Below are 19,398 nucleotides of genomic sequence, written 5' to 3' on the forward strand. Positions count from 1 at the left end.
AGCTTGTTCTGTAATATTGTACAGTAAAAAGCACAGGGCTTTTGGGACATGGAGAGTTGGGGTAAAGCATTCAAAATCTCTGGAGCCATGGAGCAAAACCAAAAAAAAAAAAAATCCTTATTTTAAAATACTAGCACCATTATATTTTCATTGGCATTTGCATCTAACAAGGATCAGTTCATACTTCCTTCAAGACTTAGGTCCTAGTGGGCAGTTTCATCGGTATAATCTTATCTCAAATTCTTTCCTCACTGGTTAACTTTTTTTAAAGGAATGCTTTTGTAGCTTCCTAAGCAGCACTCACATTTTTTTTTGTTTTCCACCGAGTCAAATGCTTTGGAAATCATAGCTGTTGTTAAAGGTGCTGAACAAGCCACTGCTTGCAAGGACTTTTACAGGATTGTCAGCTTTTTTATTAGGTTTTCATATATTGCTATGGGTGTTATTTTAATAGACTTTTCTTTTAATGTAAAAGATACACAAAGAAATGTACAAACAGAAAGTATGAGGTGGGTGAATTTTAAAAAATGAGCACCTATGGGTAACCGAACCCCACCCAGATCAAAACATAAAACTTTAACTGTTCCCTCTGAAAATCTTCCCTGTGGTAAGACTACCCTGACTTCTAATACCATACAGTAGTTTTGTCAGTTTGAATTTATATAAGTTGAATCATACAGTTTGCTTTTAGGTTCGGTGTGTTGTCTAAGAGTATGTGACAGTAAGATATCACATATAATAGTATGTTGTAAATGTCAGTAGTTTGTTCGTTTTTCCTTCTCTGTAGCGTTATTGGACATACGTATTATTTTCACTTCTTGCAAATAATGCTGTTGGAACATTACTGTTGATGTTTTCCGATATACACATGTACACATTTCTGTTCGGTGTGTTCATAATGACAGGAATTGCTGGATTACAGCGAATGTGTATGATCATGTTTAGGGTATAGTATGAATTTTACCTATTGGTTGTACCATTTAAAGTTTCATTAGCTTTTATGAGAGTTTTTACTCTCTATATCCCCACTAATAATTGGCATTGTTGCCCTTATTCATTTTTAGTCATTTCTTGGGAAAATACAATACAGATAAAAAGCACACACAAAACAGATTCATGGCTTAATGAACCATTTAAGGTAAATATCCTTGCAATCACTGCACTGATTAAGGAATAAAACTTTGCCATTTCAAGTTTCCTATCATTACTGTCACCCACTTCCTCCCCCCAAATTAGCCACTTTCCCAACTTAAAATAATGACCTCCTCCTTGCATGTGATTACACTTTTACCCCCAGATATTTATCTCTTAACACCATCGTTTAGTCTTGTACATTTTAAATTTTTTACGAGAAAAAGATTTTTCCCAGTATTTTTCTGATACTGATCTCTAATAGAATTTTATTTTGAGAACATATTTTGTATGACCCCAATTCTTTTAAATTTATTAAGATTTGTTTCATATCCCAGAATATGATTTATGCTTGTACATTTTTCCAGTCATGCACAAATTAGTATTTTATTTAACCAATATATTCTGCTCTGAAATAGTGTCTTGGTATGTTTGAGTCCTGCCATCCTCTCCTTCCCCACCTGTCAACGGAAGGTTATTGGTGTGGAATCAGGTTAGACCATTCTGCGTTTCCCACCTCACTTAGCTTAGGGATAGTTCCACTTCACACATACATACAACTACTTTTTAAATTGATTAACTAGTGCAAATGGTATTTTCTTACATGTAGGGGGTGAATATCAGGTAAGATGGACTCAGTCCTTGTCTGCTGCTCATCACCAAAGTATCCTTTATTCTCCACTCCTAGGGTTTCTCTCGGTGGGCTGTCAAGAAAGGAATTGAATGTTGATACCAGCTAAAGTATGAGGTAAGCCGGTGGTTAATATTAAATCATCTCGGAGATTTTTTAAAGACTGATACTCATGTCACACTCTATAACAATTAAATCTGATGGAGGAATCAAATTTAGTCTTTTTTAAAAATCTCCTTTTAAAAAAAAAATTGGAGTATAGTTGCTTTACAGTGTTGTGTTAGTTTCTGCTGTGTAGCAAGGTGAATCAGCCACGCGTATACAAATATCCCCTCTTCCTTGGGTTTCCTTCCCATTTAGGTCACCACAGAGCATTGAGTAGAGTTCCCTGTGCTGTACAGTCTGTTCTCATTAGTTTTCTGTTTTATACATAGTAGTATATGTATGTCAGTCCTAAATCCCTCTTGATTCCAGTGTGCAGAGAAGTTGGGGAGTCACTGGGATAAACATTTCAATGAGAGCAAAGTGTGTAAAAGCTTGACTTATTACTAATCTACTTGGCCTTCAGTAAGAGGCTTATACTTTTCTCCCATCTCTATGGCCATAAAGCTTACATAGTCTCAGTCATGGTCCCCTTCAACACACAGAGAATACAGACATACCTTTGAACTTGCTTCAACTTACATACATTTTTTGTAACGAATTAATACTATGACAACCACAACACCAATAATAACCAGGATGAGCCCAACCACCAGGATGGAGATATCTGTAACATTAAGACACATGAACTTCAGCCAGGACATCAACTTTAGGATGATGGAATATTAACACTTAACTGAGCTGTTGCAATTCTGCTTATTCCTTCCTTAAAGGGCTTTAATTCTCCCTCCACTGGTTATTTTTTTAAATAAAGTAAAAGACCAAAACATTGCACAAATTATTATCTGTATTAACAATTAACACTCCACCCAAGATTCCATTGTGTTTAAGGGAATCACAGTCAGCAGGAAAAGTTGGATTATCAGTCATTGACTATAGAAAAGGCCTTATTGTGTTACGGGTTCTTAGAAGAACTCATCCAAATTTAACTAGAAGGAGATATGTTCATTCTAAAAAGAAATTTTAGTAAATTCAAACTTGGGTATTTAAATATCCAGTGTACCAAGAAGACCATACAAATCCATACAGAAAAACAACATATGTGCAGTAGACTTAGAATATAAGCAAAAAGCATTCTCACTGGTGAGGCTTTTGATATATGAAAGCTATTATATTAATCTAGGATGCTCACTGGTAACCTTTAAGGTTTCCTCCCATTCCGCAGATGCCTGTACTGCCTCACACTGGCACTCAAGTTCACCATCATCCACCTGGAAGAGCCGTAAATCATAATTCATCAAAGGACTGAGGTAAGTTGTGTTTTGAAGCTCATTTAGCTTAGTGCCAGCTCTACATCAAACACACACACCCAAAAATACACACACCCACACACTCATGAACTTTTTATTGATTAATTAACGAAACTGCTTACCAAAATCAATGTTGGGAAAAATAAGCAAACAAAATACAGGGAGCAGCTGTCTTTGAAGATGGCCTTGGAACAAGAGAATGATCCTGACAAATTCAAAACCAGATGAGCCAGGTAGTTTGACTTATTTTTCCAGAAGCCATAAATCTTATTAAATGAACAGCCCGGCTAGAGCTGGACATGTCATAGCCAAAGAGGAGACTCTAACTAGGCTTAGTAACAGTGAGATAATGTTAACGTGGGAAAAAAGCGATGGCATAATGTTTAGTTATCAAAGAGCATTGTGTAATGGTTAAGAACACACACTCTTTCTGTATTGAATTCTCAGCTTTTCCTTGCACATACCATCAGTGTGACTCTAAAAGTGGGCATAGAAATAGTACTTATCTTTTAATGTTGTTATGAAGCTTTTAAAATTTAATATATATGTAAAGTAATTGACAGAGTACAACTCTATATACGTTTTACTGATTAATTTGGCTTAGGAAAGATGTTACCCACACATGCAAACTGCTAGGTACTGCTAGTACCTAGCTAGGTACTGCTAGTATTGAACAGTGTTAAATGAGTGAAAAAAAATTGCTTTTATTGTTTTTCTCAAAAGCTTTAGGCTATTGTTGATATTGGTGTAATTTAACTGTAAGTGAAATTATGATAGATCCAATGTTAAACTTCAGGTTTAAACTTCATTCATATGTAAGCTCCTGGGTTTCTAGATTACCAGTCCAATGATAAGACATATACTTGCAACACTGGCATTATCTATGTATAATACTTGGTTTGGCTTTTGGATCAATATTATTGATGATACATGAAAAAAATGGATCCCAAATGCATATTTGATTTAAAAATCACTATACATACATATATACATACATACATACATACATGCCCATGCGCACACCTGCACTTATACATGGGCTCAGGAATGAAGTCTTGTGTAAATAAATGACTGGTAAGACACTAATTTTAAAGGGAGTCAAACCTTACAGAATTTTCATTGCACTGAGAGGAGCAGTCGGTTGAATTGTAGGCCTGTGCAGTAGTCACACATTCACCATTGCTGCATACCTAGAAATGAAGTCACCAAGATGAATTAGAATTACTTGCTCTTAGAATTTGCATCATTTGTTCTGTTGTGAAAAACCACATGTAGAATCTTCTGTGGAAGAAGAAATCCTCTATAAATATTCAATGGTTATTTGAAATGTGTACTGCACGTTCAAATACTGTTGTATACAAACATTAATTATTATAATGTCTATGTCCTTATTAATTCTTCAAATGTTAATCTATCAAAGATTCCACCATTGTAATTGCAGCGATTTCTTCTGTTACTTCTATCAGGTTTTCTTCTCATTTGACAAGGATCTGTGATCGTTTATTTCACAGTTGCTGGTTGGGCATTTTGTCAAAATCAATTAATCTTCTTATTTATACTTATTACTTTCGTTTTAAATTATGCTCGTCTTGGGGGGTAGGTTTTATGACCAAATTACTGTTGTTGTGTTGCTTGTGGTTATTGCCTGGCTTATCTTAGCTCATTTATTTGTCAACTGTTATTTTTAGTTTTACCTGTTTCTTTAGAAAAAAAGCTTACATCTGGAAATGTTTTTCCAACTCTATTGAGGTATACTTAGCAATTAAAAATTGTATATATTTAAAGTGTATATCGTGATGACTTTAGGTACTCTTATGCATTGTGAGATGACCACAAACAACCTAATTAACCCACCCATCACCTCAAATAGTTACTTTTTTTGTGATAACACCTAAGATCTACTTCTTAGAAAATTTCAGGTACACATTACGGTATTATTAACTATAGTCACCATGCTTTACATTAGATCTCCAGAAGTTATTCATTTTATAACAGAGAGTTTGTATCCTTTAACCAGTGTCTCTCTGTTTTCCCTACCCCTCATCCTCAGCAACCATCATTCTCCTTCCTGCTTCTGTGACTTTAATTTTTTTAGATTCCACATATAAGTGAGATCATACAGTACTTGTCTTTCTGTGTCTGGCTTATTTTGCTTAGCATAAGTGAAATATCCAAGTTCATCCATGTTGTTAAAAAGGATTTCTATTTTTTAAGGCTAAATAATATTCATATATATATATATAAAGTCACATATATGTGTATATATATATTTACATATATAATCACATTTTCATTATCCATTCACCTGTCCAAGGACATTTCAATTGTTTCCATTGGCTATTGTGAATAATGTTGCAGTGAATACGAAAGTGCAGATATCACTTCAATTTAAATTCATTTTCCAGTTGGCTGGAGTACTTGACTATTCTTCTTTTCAGAAAATAAATGCTGTCTAATTTTACTGTATATTAATCATAAGGTTGTGAGGGTGTTGTTCTATTACTTTACACTCTGAAGAATAGCTTGGTTATATATATGGTTTTAGGGTCACCATATTTCTGTTTCCCAAAACTGTGGATTTTGCTGCATTATCTTCCGGCATGTTTTGTTGGAGATAAATATGATGGTAACTTGATAATTTTTCCTATTGAAAAATAATACTTGCCTTCTTTTGTGCTCATAGAACATTTTCTTTATTGTTGACTTCATGGTATGAAGATAAGTCTAAATGCTCATTTATTTTTATGACTTTTTCCTGGTACTGAGTTTTTACTTTATTCATTCCTAAGCTCAGGGACATTGTTGGGTATTATTTCCTTAATTACATTTTTTTACCTCTATTCTGTTTCCTTTATCTAGAATTCCTATTAACACTGTATCAGGTTTCTTAGCACTGTTTCTCTTGCTTTTATTCATTTTCTTTTATTTTAAAAATTTTCCTTATCTTATTTTTCTGTGTTAAGAAGTTTAGCTTCCAATTTCCTTTTTTTTTTTCCCTGGAGTTTCTATTCCATGGCTTACTGCATAAATTGCATATAAACAGGCAATCACGATTCATTTTGCACTTTGAAGGCAGTGCTTCTTGATTTCAAATCATATCATTTTTATAGATTTAATATCCTTCTAAATAGTCTAAAATATAAATTTAACTTATTTCTAAAGGATTTTCCTCTTTTTAAAAATGCATCTGTTTCATAGGAGACTATCATCTTTGATATCTTAGACTGGTCTCCTTTGTTCACTACTGAATTGTCTTATGTCTGTTATTTATCTTCTTTCCTTATGCTTCTAGAATGGGTTTTCTATATACATGATTAAACACTGAGAAACATTGTTTTAAAACCCATGTAGACCTCACTTCAAGTATTTCAGGCTCAACTAAAGGAAAATACTGAGATGTATTTTATTTTGATTTTGCTGTTCTGTATGTTTAATAAAGAGATAACTACAGAGACAGTTTTTGAGCAATTCTTCTCTGGTAGAGAATGAAAGAATTAACTAATTTCCTCTCTTTCTTCTCTTCTCTCCTCTACTCTCATTCTCTCTGCAGTCTACTATCTTTCTCTCTTACTGTTTCTCATCTTTTACTTTTCATTTTTTTTCTTATCTATGTTGTAAGTTCTATAGTATAACTAAGGAAAAGGGCACCCAGGGGTAATGGGATATGTTTGTCCTCTTTTCCCATGCCAAATTAAAATTTACCCAGAAAGAATAACTACTAAGAGAAACTAGAATGTTTTTAGGCATTTAAAGTTCCTCAAGTCTAAAAAATAGTATCTCAGAATAAATATGAAAATGACAAATTCTGTCAGTAGTGTCCTTGTGATACCTCTACAGACTAGCGTTTGCTATGCATAGATTCCCTCAATGGGAATTGGTTCAAGAATTGGTACCATTGTGAGTGGCGCACTTCTGTACTAAGATTTCTCTAGAAGGAATTAGGCACTCAATGTGGTGTTACATGGTCGTGATGTGTTTGCACAATCACGAAGTGTTCCTTAGTAACTGCTCCCCTATCATTTTCTTGGCTTAATTCCTGCCATTCTGTGAAAGGGATGTTGTATGTTTGCTTTGTACCTCTGGCTGATTTTCCTTACCTGAAGTGAGTAGAAAATTATTCGGTATTTTCTTCAAACCAATGCCTCATATACTCTATCTTACTGAACGTCCTTGAACTTTCTAGTTTGTGGTTGGTACACATACCCAAATTTTCACAGGTATTAACTCCTCGCCATTTTTATGTTTATTTAGTCTTTTAATGGGAAACTGTATAATTAAATCTATGGACTTGAAATAGAGGTCTCTATGAAATTATTAAATTCTGCTTTTACATGCTGAATTTTTACTTTCCAATTCATTTATCTATCTCATTATATGAATGATACTGTAATGCTTGTGGATGGCAGTGTCAGGGGGTGGTGCATATCACAGAAACCGCTCAACTTCAAAATTGCTGATTTTCTCTACGGCGTTATATTTTTTCAAATATTCTTGTGTTTTTAAACCTTGATGAGATGGCTACTGTTTTTAGTTTACATTCTCACGTTTTCATCTTGGAGTGATAAGGCCTTTCCAATCAGGCTTCACTCTACCTGTTCAATTTAATTTTTTGCCATTTCACTCGGAGCGCCAGTCACTCTGAAATTGTCAGCTACCTGTCTATGCCATACACTTGTACCTTTGCGTATTATGTAGGTATATTTCTTTTTAAAAGGTCTTTTCTCATCTTCTGTGTGTTGAAAAATGTTGTTCATAAAGTCAAAGCTGAAATGTCGCTCATTTAATGGTGTCAGAAGATGCCACTCTGTGTTCTACAAGTAAAGTCAGCCACTGCCTTTGGACTCGTGCACATTGATCACATCACCGTGAAAACAGTTGAGTTTTGTAGTGATACACTTAATTTAATCTACGCAATTCTCAAGTACACTCATCTTACATCAAGTGTGCCCTGCACAGACACTGGCACCATAGTACATGCCCAGTAAATATGTCTGAATGAATAAAATAAATGAAGGATCTATGGCTACTTCATAGTCAAATAAATTTTTAAAAATTCAGTCTATAATTTTATTGAGCATCTACTGTAAGACACTAATTAAGCACATTTATAATATTTCCATAATTTGTATAACAAATATTAAGCAAAATGAATATTTACTATAGTGTTATTGCTACTCTGCTCAATTAAAAAAATACTGCAGAGTTTTTTTCTGTGTTCCCATATATAAGCCCTCTGGAACCATTTATAGGATCCAGTGAGGTTTTAAGTGACTGGACAAGCAGTTTTAATAAAACAAAGGGCCTTCGTCTTACCAGTCCATCTCCACATTTTGTTCCAGGAGCAACCAGGCCAAAATCCTTAGAATTGTGGTATAAAAAAAAAGTTTTGCATTCAGTGGCATTCTACTTCAGAGGCTTCTTAAGGTGATAGATCTTTTCTTCTCCAAGGGCAGAAGAATGCTGCCCACCTGTGCAGAATATCTTTCCACATTTGATATCTCTGAAGGAAAGGAGGAGTATTCTCACACTTGGGACCAGAAATACAATAGAACTTTAGAGACTAGGTTGGAAGTGAAGTGGCCCGGTCACGTTTTTCTAAACCAGGCTTGTCAGAGCCCAGGAGAGGCTGGGTAAACTGTTGGACCCTGTTTCCTGACCCTGGAAACTGAGATGAGTAGACAAAGATGTAAAATGATTGTATCTCTTTATAATATCTATGTAATTCTCATAAAGCAATATTAGCTTAAGTTTACAGGAGAATATTTCTTATTAGTAATTTGAATTAGCATAACTTTAATCAGGATATTAAGATTTCCTTCTTACTCTTTCTTGCGTGGAGCACATCAGTTGATTCTCGTAACAAATCTATGAAGTTGCTATTATTATAACCCCCTCTTTACAGATTAGGCAGCAATTGGAAGTGAGAGAAATTAAGCTACTGCCCATTTTTAGGATTACATTTAGAAGCAAAGTTGAACTCGATTCTAGGTTTTTATTATTGTTGTTTTCAGTCCAAATCCTGTTTGGGGGCACACAGAAAGCCTTGCCAAATATCAGAAACAAACCCGGAAGTGGGGGTCAGCACATGCTTTTTAAAAATCAGATCTAACATCCAATTGTCCCATTCGTCTTCAACTTCGGCGTCTACCTTTCTTTCTTCGGATGGCTTTCCTTCTTTTTTCCTCTTCTCCCCTTGTCTACTTACTTTCGCCCTCCTTCTGTTTGCTTCTTTCTCTCTTTTTTTGGTAGCTTCTTTTCCTCCCTTTCTTCCTAAGAATCTTAAATCTTTCCCATCTTTCCTCCTTGTGTTCCATGACTTTCAGTTACAAAATACAGAACATAAATGCCGGTTAATTCCATCAGGGATGTGTGCTCTCTCCCTTCTTGCTTCCCTTTCTTCCTAATCGCAGTAAAAACAGGCTGGCAGCTGTCAGAACAAGAGCTGTTCTGATTTTGCAAAACACTCTCAGAGGGCACATACTTTTCTTTACAAGGCACTTACATTTCTTCAGAAGGAATTAATATGTGTTCCTTGTTTTTGCAGTATCCAAATTTATTTCCAATTTTATTCATCTTGTAGCAGATATCAGAACTATCTTTTGCCTCTGGGACCCAAAAACGGTATGATAAAAGTAAAACATTGAAAGCATGAATATGACGTATCATAAAATGCCTTACTTTTCTAATATAATTGAAATTTCAGTGTCATGTAGCAATGAAGCAGAATGGGACAACTAAATAACTTAAAAACTATCCTATTGCCTTGGGAGGATATTTTAGGAAGGAATATGAATATAAAAAAGAAACATACCTTAACCCACATACTGAGCTAGTCAATTAATATTAGAGGTAAAGTCAATGAATATGAAAGGTATTATTCAGAAAGGTGCCAGGTGCCAATATCTGGCACAAATGGCATTATCTCCAATCTTGTCCCCAGATTCCTAAGGGACAGTAACAGAAATAACAGCTGTTATCTTTATCAATCATTCACTGTAATTGTCTCTCGCCTTTATCAAACACTTCAGAGCACTGATCATCCCGGGTGGGACAATTCCCCATGAAGCAGTAGCCTTTTGCATTCTTGCAAGGAAACCCATTTATTTGGAATTGGTCCTTAGGACACCCGGAAGAGTGGCCAGTACACATCTCAGGAAAATCACACTCATCTTTTGCTGGTCTGTATATAGACGCTGCTTTTTTCAGCTGTTGAAGAAAAACGAATAGATTGAATCTTGGACACCCATAGGTTAGGAAAGGTTCAGTAAGTAGGAAGAAGTAAGGAGGTTGCCCCATTTAATTTATCTAAAAGTTTTAAGGATGGATCATGACTTCCCTCTCCACTCCACTGAGAATTATTAGCATTCTTGGTTTTTATGTAATTTTAGGAGCGACAAGTTGGTGTTTTTGAAATTTGGTATTAGAGCAGCACTGAGAAGAGTTGGAATGGACATAAAATGGAGAAATGAAGCATATGTTCTGTTCATCTTGCCTTCTTCATCCCTTTAGTACATCCCTTTCTCACACACACACACAACCCCCCCACCGTACACACACAACTGGGAGCACCTGACTCTAATGAGGAATCACCACTCCCAATAAATCAGATCTTTTCAGATGAACTAAAAACATACCCAGGCTCTCACTGCTGGAGGGCACGACATGGAAATATTCTCTCTCATTCAGCCATTCAATATGCATTTAATTTGTGCTGGGTTTTGGGAAGATTTGAAGATGAATAAAACACACTTCCTTTCCTTTGTCAGTTCGCAATCCAGTGGCGTGAAAGAAGTGTCAATAAACCCTTAGACAGAGGCATTTGGACTTTTGGTCATCTTTCCTAGGACTATATCTCCAGCTACTAGTCACTGTCACTTTCCAATTCCAGGATAACCCTTTTCCCTTTCAGTTCACTGTTGTTGGGATGCCATTTTCCCCCTCAGCTGAGGTGAAATAGGTTGGTAATGATCGGCAAAAAAAGCAAGAATCATGTTAGTCGTATAACTCCACTCGTAAAAGTCCAAGCACTGCTTACCTGCTTCTCCACTCTCCAGACCATAACACTGCTTAGTATTTAGAAGTCTGAGCATCTCAGAAGAGGCTGTATTGGGTACAAGCAATCTTAGCTCCAATCTGGGATTAGTGGTGGAAAGTCATTCAGTGGCCAAATGACTCTTTGGTTCTATGTATACTTAATAAACTGAAACCAGAGAAACCCAGTCCTAGCAAAGGATCTTACCTGACAAGATTCACAGCATTCTCCTTCTGCACAACTAAATCCTGGCTTCAACATACATTTGTGTGCCTCACAGCAAGGATTAGTGCACTCCTGGCAATAATCAAAAATGAAAAATTAGGGCTTCCCTGGTGGCGCAGTGGTTGGGAATCCGCCTGCCGATGCAGGGGACGTGGGTTCGTGCCTCGGTCTGGGAAGATCCCACATGCCGCGGAGCGGCTAGGCCCCTGAGCCATGGCCGCTGGGCCTGCGCGTCTGGAACCTAGGCCCGCGTACCGCAAAAAAAAAAAAAAAAATTAGAAGCAGTTGGTAGTTTGGCTCCTGTTTGAAGAGTTAATTTGTGGTGCTTCTATGCAGTTTAGCCATAATTGTTTTTCGGAGTTAAATCCAAATGCATAGTCCTTGGCTGTGATACGTATACAAAGACTACCACTTGCAACTGGTGTTTGGGACTTTTACTTTGTTTCCTTCCCTTGTGCTGTTCAGTACTCCACAGCTAATGATTCTCACTGGTAGCATACAAAGCCCAAAGTTTGTGACCTTCTGATCTCCTGATGACTTCTGTTCTCTGGAAGAGTCCTGCTGCTTCTCATGCTAAATGTTGGGTGTGAGACTTCTGATCTTATATTTTCTCAAGATGCTAAATATTTCTGGCTGAACTTTTAACAAAATGCATCGTTAGATAATAATAACAGGCTGGACACTTAGACCCTATCTGCTGAAACAAAGTTAAGACTGCAAAATATCGTCTGCATCCTGTCATGTAAGGTACTTCAAGCGTTGGAATGAAACTGTAGAACTATTCCAAAAAATGCACATAGGCAAAGCATCACTTTCCAAAGTTAGGATTCTCTTTCCATTTAATCTGAGACATTTGAACAATAGAAGCTGTAACCTCTGGACCTTCGCTGCCTCCGCTCTGATCTTGGAGTCTCTTCATAGCCAGAGTGAATTTTGAATTGTGCAGTGTCTAGAGCATAGCTACTTAAAATGTGGTCCTTGGACCGGTGACCTTAGACAACCTTGCAGGTTGGTAGGAATAGGATCTCAGTTCCACTCCAGACCTACTGAATCAGAATCCACATTTTAACAACATGCCCAGGTGACTTATGAGCACTTGATAATGTGAGAAGTCATTATCTAGGACACATACCTATATGATGACCTCTTGAAAGAAAAAGCTCCTATGTTAGAGAAAAGCAGAATAAGAATTAATTTAAAATATGCCTCCAAGGCTTATTCTAAATGTACCAGAGACTGCAATGAATATGTGTAAGTTTAGAAGGTTTCTGCTCAATTAACTTTTCTAATAATGTGAACTGGTCAACAGGGATATAGACTAACCTCATAAGACCCTGAGTAAAACTCGATTGACTGACTGTGAGGGATTTTGTAGAACAGATTCCTACTGTGCATGAGAGATCAGACTTAACGACACCTATGAGCCCTTCTCACAAGAGGAGCCAATAAATGTATAAACCAGGCTAATGTGATGCTTTGAATCTCCAGCAAGATCATTACATGACTTGGTAAGAAGCCTTGAATTGAGGCTGCACCAACAACTTGTTTCCATTTTTTTTTTTTAAAGCACAGTTTTTAAAGCTTTATAAGAATTACCATGGTTGATTAATGGCTACATCCCTGTCTAGATTCTAGCTGAGGTTACACTTTGTAAATGTAAAGGCAACATCATTTGCAAATACCTGAACAGGGCTACAATCACACTCTTCTCCATCGTCCAACCTCTTGTTTCCACAATATGGATAATCACTTAACTTATCAGAAAATGGAATATTGAACATGCACGTTGGCTTGTAATCCTTGAGGTATTGCTGGTACTGGGTTTTGCTGCATTTACTGAATTTTAGTGCAGGAATGCTAGAGATAGGACGAGTTAAAAATAAAGAATCATTTCAATGCATAGTGGTAGAACAGCTATGAAAGTTCTATGAAGAATTTAGAACAAAAAAACATACGTAAATGACAGACTCAAGGTCCGTTTACCTTTTTTACTCTTGTCTCACTGTTACAGCAGAGTAGTAGCTGGACTCTTTATTATAGAAAATGTCTTATTGAAACACAGCCAACACATACTATTTTGGTGAAAATACTCAGACTATATATCCTCCAGAATATCCTTCCTGAAGCCCATGGTTCTGACCAATTGTGCCTGCTGCTCCCATATCACTTTTTATTTGCCCCACTTGAAATAATCTATATTTGCCTACCATCCATGCAAGAATACAAGCTTCTCAATACAGGGACTGACTCGTGTTCAAAGTTTTTAAAAATAAGCACTAGTTAACACAGTGCCTGGCACAAAGTAGTTCTCTATAAACATTTTCTGAAACAAACTATTAATATATAGTACGCTCTTACACATCTTAGGAATGTGATATATTTCTTTTTAAGCTGAAACTTGCCTCCCTTCCATCTTCCTTTTGTTTTGACTCCTTTGTCATTATTATTGATACAATGATTGGATACAGATGGACTTTTAAAGTCTTGGATACGTTTGAGTGGGATGTTATGGTCCCCCCAAAATATTACTAATTATGTAGATAATGATGTAAAATTAGATATCAGTTACTGAGTTCTTACCCAGGAGATAGTAGGAAAATTCCAGATAATAACAATATGTCCCTACAATATTGAGTTTTACTCAAAGCCACTCCCCCAATATTGAAATATATTCTCTATGTTGTTTAAGCCTCACCTTCCATCACTATCCATCGCGCATTTTCCCAAAGTACAGGTACATGGGTAATCATCATGCCACATCCCAAGGTTATGCCCCAACTGATGTGCCATTCTGCTTACAATTGCATTTAGGTCAGGTAAAAGATCCTGATGCCAAAAAAGATGTGCATTAGAACTTTCTATAAGATAGTACACTACAGTACATAAAGCTTTGAACTAGTGGTTGAGAGCTGGTTTCTAGCTTCTGGTTAACTAGTATTTTATCTAAGGGGTCGTGGACCTAGTTATCTTCCGTTCTTGCACCTTAGTTTCTTCAGTTATATATAATGAGGTTGGACAAGTAACCTTTTGGATGTCTCTAACACTAACACTTTGAAATTTTTTTTTTTTTGGTGCAGTCATTGTTGGTTTTATATAGACTCATTTTTACAAATAGCTCAAATTTATTAATTAAAATCCTACACAATAAAATAAACATTATTGATTGTCTTCTATTATTAGATATTCAAAGGGAATAAAAATAAAAATATGTGAGTTTTGGGTTTCCAATTTATAGTCTCACATTAGGCGATAATGTTATACAATCATGAAGAGGCAGTTACTACTATGAAAAAAGTCAGAAGATCAGTAATGTAAAAATGGGATATCAGGTTACTGTAAAAGTAAAACACCCCTAATTTGGTGATTTCATCTTACTCATATGACATTTAAAATGTGTCCTGGATGGGTTATAATGTCATAATTGGAGTGGACAGCCTATATTAGATTAATTTGACTCCCTATTATGCAAAATTTTGTTTCTAAAATACCATGGGCAAAGGCGTAATCATAAAAAGAACCATAGGAATAATAAATCAGGTAGTCATTTTAATAAGTACTGGCTTTTAAGTTCAAGGTCTTACAAGACTTGCTTAAGCATAACAACAATTAGGCAGAGACACTATAGGAAATCAACACAAACCTTGATATCTTTTTTTTTTTAAAACAAATTTTGTAATGTATTTTCATAGTCTTTGTGCATATCCTTTTTTTTTTTTTTCAAAACCTTGATATCTTAAAGAATGTCTTAGATAGTGTTATTTGGGCAGCATTTACTAGAAGTGTAGTGACTTGGGAAGGGATCAGGTAAACAAGGGGAGTCAGCAGTATGTAGGTTTTAGGCTTTCTGAAAGTGAATGGTAAAGCCATCTAGGTATGATATTTTCCACATAAGAACAATTATCCTTACTTGCTAAACCAGCCATCAAGTTTTATGTACATCACATGTCCTTATAAATAACTATATTTAATATGCAAAAGAGCTTTCCTAATCTTTGTAGGTTAATCCGTGTATGGCATTCATATAAACTCTGGAAAACACCGGCTTATCTTCATTATTTATCTATAGTTTTTAATAAAACATTTCCCATTTAATAACGGAAACATGACAGTTTCATCGTGACATTTTGGTGGGAATGTATGACAGGATGCATACATGGTCCCTTTCAATAGGACACAGAAGATTACAGAAATCTAAGGTAAGCATTTTGATTAAGTAATATAACATAAATAAAACACAGCCCACCTTAACGACACTGGAGGAATAATAGGGCAGGCATATACCCCCTGGATAGGAAGTTCTCTGTGCATGTGCGTAGAGCCACTTTCCGGTATAAATGAGATATAAATAAACTCGTAGTTCAGTTAACACAAACACTGGAGTGCAGTGAACCACTCCAATGCTAGTGCCTTGGCACTGGAGTTCTGGAATTGAGGATGACCTTGGTTGATACGAAGCTCATTTTAAACCTGTGGTATTTTAGAGGCATTGAGAAAGTCAATGTAGTCTTGAGTTGAAATCATAAACGAGTATTTTCCCCCCCAAAATAATAATAAGGTCAGAGTCCATTTGACTTGACTTTAGTTTGCCTTACACTCAACTTTGGATAAAACCACTTAAAAGACCAAAAAAGTTTAAAGTGTTCAGAGGGTAAAATGCAACATAGTGAATGGACTGAACACCATGATTAATTTGCCATGGTTGAAAATTAAAACAAAAAATTAATCAACCATAGAAACTCATAGAGGATTTGATAAGTATAATCAAACATTTAAAACACTTGTCATTGGAAAACAAGTCTATTCCTGGATTATCTAAAAAGACAGATGTAGATGTGTATATTAAAGGGAGCCAAATTTGATATGCTTTCAAGAAGAACATTTAGAGTTGGACCACTTTAAAAAGAACTATCATAGGCTGAAGGGCCATACGTAGAGTATAATAGAGACGGTTCAAATACAAGAAAGCTAGTCAGGCTAGATGACCCCTTTCAGTGTTTAACTTTTCTGATCAAGAAGATATGCTATATTTCTTTCTTCACTACTGATATGTTCCTGTCCCTACATTTTAAAGTCTTAGTATTTGACGATGCATATTGGAAGAACTTAGAATTCTGGTCTTCCCAGACTCTGGAGATCTTGGGAGAATACCAGCTATGGAGATGAAGCACCAGAGGAAGCACAATCTGGATTCTGACTTTGCTGATGGTCACTGAAAACCAAAAGTCACACCATGATAATATCATATACGGTATCCAATCACTTCTAGATCTATGTGAATATAGAGGGAAGACATATAAGAAACCAACATAAAAAGTTCTAAATATGATGCCCAGTTAGTCATTTAGTAGCACTCCCCCATATCTCTATTTGTAGACATACTATTGGTGTGTGAAGCTACTGCTCAGAGTAAGAGACACACATGGAAGTAAAAGATTGTCTACTTATACCAACTTAATTTTCCTAGGCTAATTTATTAAGTATTTTAAGACATACATGCAAGGAATAGGCAAATAGAGCTAATCTTGCCTGCTGTGAAGGTCATGATAATATTTTACTGTATCTCCATAATTTTGGGGCACAGTAGTACATGAATATCTGAACCCAACCACTACTCCCCTGGAGATATGTGTTGTGGACCATCCTGGATATGAAAATCAGAAATGATATTTGGAGGTCTGGTTCACTCATCAATCTGCCAAAGGGCTGAACCTGACCTCTGACTATGGGCATTGGAAGCTTCACAGTTCTGAGCTCAGACTGAAAGTTAACATTTAGATAACGATAGAAAGCATATTTGCAGGCTATGTTTGTAGACTTTAGGAGAAATACTGGCAATTTAGGTAGATGAAATAGTTAAAGTGGATACCACTCATATAGTAGCTTTAAAGACATCAAAAGAGATGCTAAAAGACTCCACTGCTTCAAATTTGTTCTTCCCTAATTTAACATTCCTTATGATGACAGGACTATGTGAAACACAAAGTTGATGTCAGATCAGTTCCACCATAATTTATCATTTTCCTATAGGCTGAATAGTGTACTAGGTATTTTGAATGACAAAGTGGTAAAAATAACCCCCCTTTTAAGGAATTAATGACCTAGTATTACAGAAAAATCCAACCCTTTACTTAGGAACATTAAAGCTGTGGCAGGTTTAATTTATCAGATTAATAATCTGTTATCTTAAGTATAGATGCTCTTGAAGAGCTGGTCTGGATGCACACACTCTGTTGAGGGAAAATGTCCAGAAAATGAAGTGCTTTCTCAGAAAGGTGGGTTTCGGTGCAGTGTTGAAATGGCATGGCATGGAAGGCTGAAGAGAGTTCAAATTGGATGCTGATAAGTAAAGTAAATGGATTCTAAGGGTGCTTTGCTTACCTAATGACATTTTCAACTCTGCCCAGCAACATGAATATTTCAAGGTTTTCATTTCTGATATTAATCATTATTAGGAAGAAAGGTTATTTACAAGCTCACCTGGAAATTCCCTGTGGCTTTTATCCAAAAATCAGCTGCTTTAAAAAGTATTTTGGTTTATTTGTTTTGTTTTCTTTTTTAATAATCCACCTAAGATATGCAGGAAAATAGAGCAGCGACAGACCTGAGTAACATAACATGATCAAAATTCTTCCTCTTTTAAAGGATTATTTCTTGCCAAGACGAAAAACGTAATAAGGTAGTTTCTATTTTAGAATCTATACCTATTTTGTCTCCATTTGTCCATATTTCAAGGCCAACTAATGTCACTTGAATGTCCAAGGTTTTATAAATCTGTTCAAAGGAGAAATAATTTTTCACAATGTCAGGTTGCAGAAGGATCCTTTATCATGACTATATTCCTTTACATTTAAAAAAGTAATTTTAATGTGTGAAGTACATAAGCAAAAGTTTAGACCTCATTTTACAAACAGTTGTATTGAAACAGAATGTAGAGTTGAATCGTCCAGGATACTGGGTGAATTGCCATGACCAACAAAGAAACTTGACCAAAAACACCTGATTCTCCTTGAACTATTATAATCCTTACACACACTGGGCTCAGGATATGTCTAAAATAAATAATTTACTAAAGCTCTGAGATTATACCTGACCTGAAAATATGAATTTATGAACAGTGGCACATAATGGAATGAATGTTCTTTATTCATCTCTCTACTTAGGTCATGAGTTTGTTCTGTAGCAGATTAGAAAGTTGATATTGTTTTCAAAAACCCATAGCTTAGCTTTCATGTTTGTTCCCCATGTTTGATTTTTGGAACTACTTTGTTGTGTCAGAAATCTTATTGGGGATTGCTCAAAGCCTCAAAACAGACAGAAATAGTTGTAGTCCAAGGATTCTCACCCCTATTCCCATCTGCTTTTGTAAACACCTAGTTGATAGGTACTTTGATGCCAGGACAAAAGAGTTTAAGAGTTTAAGTCATTTCATAACCGTGAGAACTATGGTTCTCATAAACTCTTATAAAGTTAGACCTTTAGTTAAATCATGATCTCAAACCTAACTAGATGTCCGTTCCTTTTGGCTCTGATTGTATTGTGGAATAAACCTTATGAATTAGGTCCCACCAAGCAAGATAATTTTTTTAACCTTTGAATTCTCTACATTCATGGGTGGGCTTTAGGTCCATAAAACTGGATTCAAGTGCAAATGGGAACAATATTTGTTATTCTATGGATGTATTCTCTTCTAGTGAAAAAATATCCTATAAAATAAAGCCATATTTTATATACAGAATGCTTGGATGGATTTGGATATACATATTTGGAAGGTTGTTGAGAAAGAACTTTGGAATTTCTGAGACAAAAGAGGTGAAGACATAAAAGTAAAGTGAGAAAGGATGCAGTGAAATAATGAGTGTGGAGGATAAAGGGCCAGTAAGAAGAGATATGACGGGAAGAGTCAAGGACTTTTAGACTGTGCTACTTTAAATTGTTTGTGGTATGAGCCCCCAGTCTGAACTGAAAAT

The 19,398-nt window shown here is 35.8% G+C and overlaps 1 protein-coding gene across 1 annotated transcript in view; it reads right to left on the reverse strand.

The window, feature by feature from the left end:
- The window catches only part of ADAM7 (ADAM metallopeptidase domain 7), a 61,693-nt gene that overhangs the window by 10,688 nt on the left and 31,607 nt on the right, over positions 1 to 19,398 (reverse strand). Inside the window, 13 exon segments of the mRNA XM_065879849.1 lie at positions 1,736 to 1,835; positions 2,425 to 2,444; positions 2,446 to 2,531; positions 3,057 to 3,135; positions 4,284 to 4,364; positions 8,488 to 8,674; positions 9,677 to 9,779; positions 10,185 to 10,380; positions 11,414 to 11,503; positions 13,114 to 13,288; positions 14,127 to 14,257; positions 15,675 to 15,759; positions 18,033 to 18,202. Of these exon segments, the coding sequence (XP_065735921.1) occupies positions 1,736 to 1,835; positions 2,425 to 2,444; positions 2,446 to 2,531; positions 3,057 to 3,135; positions 4,284 to 4,364; positions 8,488 to 8,674; positions 9,677 to 9,779; positions 10,185 to 10,380; positions 11,414 to 11,503; positions 13,114 to 13,288; positions 14,127 to 14,257; positions 15,675 to 15,759; positions 18,033 to 18,202 (1,503 nt within the window).

This window comes from Phocoena phocoena, chromosome 6, assembly GCF_963924675.1.
Source record: "Phocoena phocoena chromosome 6, mPhoPho1.1, whole genome shotgun sequence".
Taxonomy (NCBI): domain Eukaryota; kingdom Metazoa; phylum Chordata; class Mammalia; order Artiodactyla; family Phocoenidae; genus Phocoena; species Phocoena phocoena.